This window comes from Humulus lupulus, chromosome 8 (genome assembly GCF_963169125.1).
Source record: "Humulus lupulus chromosome 8, drHumLupu1.1, whole genome shotgun sequence".
Taxonomy (NCBI): domain Eukaryota; kingdom Viridiplantae; phylum Streptophyta; class Magnoliopsida; order Rosales; family Cannabaceae; genus Humulus; species Humulus lupulus.
In genome coordinates, this window is record NC_084800.1 from 48,551,958 (window position 1) to 48,560,345 (window position 8,388).

The 8,388-nt window shown below is 42.8% G+C and overlaps 1 protein-coding gene across 1 annotated transcript; it reads left to right on the forward strand.

The window, feature by feature from the left end:
* Window positions 1–3,421: 3,421 nt before the first annotated feature.
* LOC133797122 (receptor-like protein kinase 5) lies at window positions 3,422–7,824 on the forward strand. The gene is made up of 2 exons (XM_062234928.1): window positions 3,422–6,233; window positions 6,334–7,824. The coding sequence occupies exons 1-2, from the start codon at window positions 3,611–3,613 to the stop codon at window positions 6,777–6,779; spliced, it is 3,069 nt and encodes a 1,022-aa protein (XP_062090912.1). The 5' UTR covers window positions 3,422–3,610; the 3' UTR covers window positions 6,780–7,824.
* Window positions 7,825–8,388: the final 564 nt, after the last annotated feature.

The window sequence follows — 8,388 nt, forward strand, 5'->3', positions numbered from 1 at the left end:
CGGCAATATTTACTGGAGTCCCTTTTGGACTTTTGATTTCTCATTGGGTCTGGACGCCTGAAGGGGACCTGGTTTTCATTAGCCAGGTATATGTTCTCCCGAGACTCGTTGAGCTCGGTGTACACTCTGTACATGGAGAAATATCTCTCCCCCTTCTTTTTCTTTCCTCCCTCGACCTCAGGGTTACTCCCTTCGTTCTTTTTTCTCTTGGAAGGGTTTTCTGCAGCAGGCTTTGAAGCTGGTGGGTCCGTCGAAGTTGAGACAGAGTTTGCGTTTATCGTTGTAGTTACGGGCTGGGAGGTCACATTAAGTGTCGACCTTGCTTCCTCTACATTGACAAACCTCTGTGCTCGTTTATTAAACTCGGTTAGGGACCTCACCGGTTTTCTCTGCATGTCGTCCCAGAGGGCACTTCCTGGCATTACTCCGGCTTGGACAGCCATTAGGTGACCGCTGTCATCCACATTCCAAGCTCGGGCAACTTCCAAGTTAAACCTTGTAAGGTAACTTTTCAATGTCTCACCTGGTTGTTGCCGAACGTTAGTCAGGGTTGATGCCTCAGGTCTAACCCCCATCATGGCTTTGAACTGCTTCTTGAAGTCTTTAGATAGCTGATCCCAAGAAGTTATTGAGTGTCTTCTATATTTTTCGAACCAGCTTTTGGCTGGTCCTGTCAGTGATACTGGAAATAACATGCATCTGAGTTCGTAACCCACGTTACTTGCTCTCATTATGGTATTGAATGTACTCAAATGGCTATACGGGTCGGACTTTCCCTCAAACGTTGGGACGTGAGGGATCCGAAATCCTTGGGGAAATGGAGTGTTGGAAATATGGGGAGCAATCAAGCTCCTCATCAGAATCTTCATATCGATCTTGACCTTGCTCATTTTTCAAAAGCCTGAAGGCCTTTTCTAACTGATCAATTCTTTCTTGGACCGGGTCCGCGAGGGGTCGTGTCTGGAATTGGTGGTCGTCGATCACTATTCCAGGTTCGCGTCTCCGCAGGGGGTCTTTACGTCTATTTAAGCGGTCCCTCAGATCCGAGTTTATCGGGTTAAGATTACCCCGACTCTGATTCAAGTGTTCCCGTAGGTCGGAGCGATTCCTGTGGCTCCCAGTATTCTTTCGACCTCGATCATGCATGCTGACCGAGTTGGTATCTCTAGAGTCGTCACTAGTAAAACTTGTCGCATGATTATTTCGAGATGGGTCTCTTTCATGGCGCCTCGTTTCTGCAGTGCGAGATCGGGATGTTTGGCTTTTTTCAGATGGGGTGCCTCTCCGCTCCCGGAAAGCCTCCCTGTTCCCTTGTCTCCTCCCCGCACGTCTTTCGTCCTCATCTCGAACTGATTGAGCATTCCTGCGAGGAGGTGAAGGATATCTTATAGGTGATGGAGGGAACCGTATGGGTGACGGTGGCTGCCACCCATTTTGCGCCCTGGATGGTCCGGAGTTTGCCCGAGATGGGTTGGTTGCATTCTGTGTGTTCCCAGGGACTTGAGTCTGAGCCTTTGCAGGGGCTCGGTTGTTCTCAGTTCCTGCAGGTACTTCCGCAGGTGGATTAACTGGGGCCCTAGCTCGGGTACTCCTCTGGGGTCTCGATGGAGCGGATGGATCTGCTGGTGCCGGAGGTTGTTCCGGCCTTCTTGTGGCGGCATTCTTTCGTGGACGCCCACGAGGTCTGCGGGGAGGAACATGCACGTCCCTCGGAGGAGGGGCTTGGTTTTCACGCGGAGGTGGGGGCTGAGCCGCCTGCACCTCTGCGGCTATCCTTGCCAACTCCTCATACCGCTTATTGGCTTCTGCCAACTGCTGTTTCAACTGCCGGTTTTCAAGTTCCACAATGGGAACGTACCGCTCAGGATTGTAATACATATCCTCATCCCTTGGTGGTGCGGGTGGTCCCCAAGAATCAGAGGATTCGCTTCTCTCTTCAGCATTCGGGTTTACCATTGGTTGTTTCCCAGGGCGTCTCGGATAATTTTCTTCAGGAACGTTCTGATCGTTAGCGGCCATAACTTGTTCAGGGGCTGAATGCTTAAGGCTCTCAATGAAAGCACCAAACTGTTGACGCCGCTTTTCGTCAACAGTGAAATAAGAGCACGAAAACAATAAATAGTTATGGCCAGGAAAAAAAACAATAAAACAAATGGGGATTTTTTACGTGGTTCAGCAGTTAATTCTGCCTAGTCCACGAGTCTTTATTATTAAAACTTAAGATGATTTATGGAAATTCTTCAAGAATGAATTCTCCAGGGTTTTCTCTCAAGATCACCAAAATTCGGCCATTTTTCATGGTGCATGACCCCTCTATTTATAGAGGAGATTTCAGAATACTATCCCACACATTTCGAGAAGTTATTCTGTATATGTAAATAAATTTAATGGCATTAAAAGCTTGTAATCCTATATACAAGGAAACGTCCCCTGAAGATCAGGGGGCGTATAACTAAATAATAAATACCCCTTTATTATAGGGGATTTACAACAATAAATGTAGACCGCGTCTCTCCAAAATGACTCACTAGGATATTCAAAGTTATCAGTCTACATTGTCAGTGTCGTGCCCACCCAGGTTTCTTACTGACTTTCGAGCTGTAGCATTTTCCCCGAGATCATGCGGCTTCGAGCTCATACTTATGTCAGGCTCGGAGCCCCTAATCCGAGGCCATCCGAGAACAAACGTACTTCGATGTCTGCCTTTCGGGCTTGTGAGGATTTCGAGGCTACCATCTTCGAGGTTGCCCCTGCTTTGTAGGTTCGATGCCTAGGTGGCGGACATATGTTTCGGACATTACAGGCCCATTCCTGACGAATCCAGCTATCGAGATCACCATTCTTAAGGCTCGAAATCTGGGTGTAACAAAAATAAATATAAAATAAATAAAAAATATTATAAAATAAATAAAAGATATTAAACGAGCCCGCGAGGACTGAGAGTGTTATCTCCATCCCTGCCCAATTTAACCTTAGGGATTTAAAAATGGCCCCCTTCCCTGCTCCGTGGAAAAAATTCCCATTCCTATTCACATTATAGGCAACATTTATTATTTATGTATTTAAAAGGGTAATAAAGTTGAATAAAACACAGGTTCGGATAATGCTATGCTAAGGTCAACCATTTGGGGGTAATTACTAATAACTGCTTGCTTGCAAAATCTGAAATAGATTCATACGGATTATATGAACGTCAAAATTCATGTAAATGGCTCGCTTTTTCTACTAATTATATGAATCTAAAAGTTTATTAAACTACATAGCTAACTATTTGGCTGATTAACTCTGTCAGTTATTCTAGCATTGGTGAGATAACGTTGGTTTATCTTATTGCCAGGTCCACAAAAGAAAAGGTGATCATTTGGTAACCATATAATGATCATAAGCCCACCAAATTTGTAACTTCAATAAGTGGAAAACTTGGCCTTTGGTTTTGGTTCTGTTTTCTCATATAGCTGCGCCTAGCTACTACCAGCTAGCATGACTTTCCACTTGCAGATACACACTAAAAAAAGTCATCTTTAACTGAGTTAATTTCTCCTCGGTCGATAAAACTTAGATTGATTGATATTCAGATTGACAAACTCTCAATTTGATCAATCTCTTCAAAATGAATAAAGCATATTCAATCCCATTACGCAGCTTTTTCTTCCTTCTTTTACTTAGCCACGGAGTCTCCCAGTCACTGCAGAAGCAAGAACAATCAGTGCTTCTGAAGCTAAAAGAGCAGTGGGGAAACCTTAAATATATGAGTCAATGGATCCCATCAACGAACTCTTCTTCTCACTGTTCTTGGTCTGGTATCAACTGCACGTCTAACTCAGTCACCGGGCTGAAACTCCATAATGTAAGCATCAACAGACCAGTTCCTTCTTTTATATGTGATCTCAAAAACCTCAGAGTCATTGATCTTGGGCACAACACCATTCCTGGGAAGTTTCCAACAGCTCTGTTCAACTGTTCAAAGCTTGAAGACTTAGACCTCTCCGCAAACTTCTTAGTGGGAACCATTCCTAACGACATCAATCGAATGATTCAGCTCCAGAATCTTTCCCTGGGTGGTAATAACTTTTCTGGCAACATCCCAGCAGTAATCGGACAGCTTCAAGAACTGAGAACACTCGACCTTGGGACTAACCAATTCAATGGCTCTTTACCGCCAGAATTAGGTAACTTGTCTAATCTTGAAACACTGTGGTTATCCAATAATAAAAATCTTTCCCCGTCAACGCTGCCTTCTAACTATACCCAATTGAAGAAATTGAGAAAGTTGTGGATTACTAACTCGAATTTGATCGGAGGAATACCTGATAGTATTGGAGATATGACAGCATTAGAATCTTTGGATTTATCCCGGAATAGCATGAGTGGGAAAATCCCAGATGGGTTGTTCAAGTTGAAAAATTTAAGTGAGGTTTATCTTTTTATGAACAGACTTTCTGGGGAGATTCCTCAGGTGGTTGAATCTCTGAAATTGACTTTAATTGATGTCTCAGAGAACAGTTTAACAGGGAGCATACCAGAAGACTTTGCCAAGCTAAACAAGTTGTCGGGCTTGGCCTTGTTCATGAATCAATTATCCGGAAATATTCCAGAGGGTTTAGGCAGATTGCCAGGTTTGATAGATTTCCGTCTTTTTATCAACAATTTGTCAGGAGTTTTGCCTCCAGATTTGGGCAAGTATTCTAACCTCAGAACATTCGAGGTCTCTTCCAATAGGCTTGAAGGAAAACTACCAGAACATCTTTGTTCTCAGGGTAAATTGTCCGATGTCGTGGCATACGACAACAATCTCATTGGCGAACTGCCGGAAGGACTCGGAAACTGTAGCTCTTTGACTACGGTAAAAATTTATAACAACAAACTTTCTGGGAATGTTCCTAGTGGTCTGTGGACATCGTTGAATTTGAATTACTTGATGCTGGGCAACAACGAATTCACTGGTGTGCTTCCTGAAAAGTTGGCCCAGAATCTTTCTCGGTTAGAAATCAATGACAACAAGTTTTCAGGTACCATTCCAACTGGTTCATCTTCCTGGAAGAATTTGGTGGTTTTCAAGGCCAGTAATAACCGCTTAACAGGTTCTATTCCTTATGAATTAACCAATCTTCAACTTTTGACAACTCTTTCGCTTGACCAGAACCAGCTGACAGGGGATCTTCCACCACGTATTCAATCATGGAAGTCTCTTAGCACTCTTAATCTCTGTCGAAACCAACTCTCTGGACAAATTCCTGCAGAACTTTCTTTCTTGCCTGCTCTTAACTATTTAGACCTCTCAGAGAACCGACTTTCTGGCCAAATTCCTTCTCAACTTGGTCAATTGAAGCTCAATTCTCTCAATCTCTCTTCCAATAAGCTCACTGGAACAATCCCACTTGCATTCGAGAACGCTGCATATGCTGACAGTTTCTTGGACAATCCTGGTCTCTGTACAAGTTCCAACAATTTGAAACTCAAGCTCTGTAGTTCCCAACCCAGAAAGCGTGACAAAATTTTAACTCCATATCTTGTTTTGATCATAACACTAGGTGCAGTGGTCTTCTTGTTAGCTGTGTTCTCCTTATTCTTCGTAATCAGAGGCCATTGGAGCAAAAATGGACTTGAATCCAAATGGAAGCTAACCTCATTCCAGCGACTATCATTCACAGAATCTAAAATCGTGTCCGGATTGAATGATCATAATCTGATTGGAACTGGAGGCTCCGGTAAAGTCTACCGTGTCCCTGTGAATCGTGAAGGCGATGTTGTCGCCGTAAAAAAAATACGGAACGACAAGAATGTGGACCGCAAGCTCGAGCAAGAATTCTTTGCGGAAGTGGAGATACTGAGCTTAATTCGACATTCCAACATAGTAAAACTCATGTGCTGCATCTCAAGTGAGAGTTCAAAACTTTTAGTCTATGAGTGCATGGAAAACCGGAGTCTAGACCGATGGCTACATGGCAAAAACAATCAACGCATCTTCTCAACCTCCGGTTCTGTCCATGGTGTCTTTCTTGACTGGCCCAAGAGGCTACAAATAGCAGTTGGCGCTGCACAAGGCCTATGCTATATGCACCATGATTGCGTCCCACCAATTATTCACAGAGACATTAAATCAAGCAACATCTTGCTAGACTCCGAATTCAACCCGAAAATTGCAGACTTCGGCCTAGCCAAGTTGTTGGTCAGGCAAGGAGAGCTTGCCACAATGTCCACTGTGGTTGGTTCTTTCGGCTACATGGCTCCAGGTAAATCTTACCAACTAACCCACATTTTTTCTTCCTACACCAAATTTTACTAATGCCCATTTCAGGAAAACTCATAAACATTTCATTTTCAAACTTGCAGAGTACGGTCACACAGCAAGAGTTAATGAAAAGATAGATGTTTACAGTTTCGGCGTCGTTCTCCTGGAACTGGCAACCGGAAGAGAAGCGAACAACGGCGGCGGCGACGAGCACAGCTCCCTCTCCGACTGGGCATGGCGTCAAATCCGAGAAGACAAGCCGATTGCCGAAGCTTTGGACCCGGAAGTAAAGGAGCCATGTAATGTGGAAGAAATGTGCTGGGTTTTCAGGGTCGGGATCATATGCACGGAGACTCAGCCTTCCAGGAGGCCTTCCATGAAAGAAGTCCTACAACTCTTGCTCCGATGTAGCCGTCCGGTGATGGGTTACGGCGAAAAGTTCTCCATTATCGAATACGACGGCGCTCCGCTCCTGAAGAACTCGAAGAGTGAGAATGTTTTAGAAGAAGAAGATGATGACGACAATACTTTTGCTAAGAATGTATGATATAATATGGAGAGTTTTGGCCTGGTGGAAAACAAAGCCTTTAATCACAATAGATTAAAGTTTTAGAAGCCGTTTGTTTGTACTAGTAGAGCAGAGTTATGAGCATGAACAAGACTTTAAGAAGGATTAAAATTGAGCGTCTACCCGCCTCTGGTGCTCCTGCAGTTATTCCTTCACTCAGTTTGTACGATTTCTTCCTCAGCTCCGGCATCAACTCCCACGTCCTCTGACTATCCCGTCTACCCGTTTTCTCCCATGGCTTCCTTTGAGTTTTTCGACAAACAGAAGTTGTAATCACGCTGGTTTCTCTGCTTTCCATATCTGCTCCGCTGGCTTTCTTTGCCCATCATCATGGTATGCCTGCTCTGTTCCACGCTTTCCCTCACAGATCAAGACTCTACATCTCCTGAACTTTTTCTGGTAGTCCGTGGTTTAACTTTCAAGCCCTTCAACAGAGATGCTTTCCAGCGAACTATATGGCTGCCCTTTGGAAAGGATGCTTTGAAGTGGAAATCTCTGATCTGCAAGAGTTCCTTTTTCTGATTCAGTGATTCGTTTTGGTTGCTATGTTGACAACAAAGGGTGCTCTTGGTGAACCGTGGCATTTCAGCAATCACCATGTATTTTACACACTCCAACTGTTCTACAAATTGTCTCAATGGATGATCTCAACATTTCATCTTTCTAGTTTCAATGAAATGGCTTACTCCACCCTTTAAACACCTGAAATTGAAGACAAATGCAGACATTTTATTACTGATTCCGGTAGTTGGTATTGCAACAATCGTTGGAAAATCTATTGGAGATATGGTAGCTGTTATGTCTACGCGTATTACGGGCTGCTTTCAACAACAACAAAAACTGGAGGCTTTAAGATTTATTTTATATCTAAAATGGGTGCTTGATCATGTACCATTGAAATAGAATTTCAAATGGTGTTTAAGGATTTCAAAAGGCTGCTGTTTTTTTTTTATCTTTTCAAAAGAGACTGTAGAGAATACACTTACGGATTGAGATTGAAAGAGGTTTTCTTCGACCCACAACATTTTAAAATTGTTATTAACACGACGCGAGAAAGAGAATCCCTGACAATAATGCTCTTTTATATATATATATATATAAAAAATGTTGTTATTTGGCGTGTACAACACACATGAGGGAGTTATATGCATCAGTGATGATCCTTACCAATCCTACCATCTAAGAATTCATTTTGGTATATAGAGAAAAATGATTTGACTCAAGTCCAAATTACCCCATCAAAAGAGTAAGTATTTCTGCTTGAAATATGAATAAAGCACCAATATCACAAAAACAACACTAATAAGTATCTTATTAAAATAACAGTTGAAATAAGGTCTTACTGAGCTTAAAATATCTAACCAAAACGGAGTCCCTTTTGTTAGTCACTAAAAAATTTATTTAAAACACGTGGAAAATATATTCTGACATCATTCCCTAAATCTTACTGTGTGACAACAAGCTGTTGGTTTATGAATGATGATGGATAAATATAAAGCATTTATTTACCTTAGACATAGCTGCCTTTACTAGTCTGCTGAGAAGATAACAATTCTAAAACACACCATGTTCGTAGAGGCTGAAACTG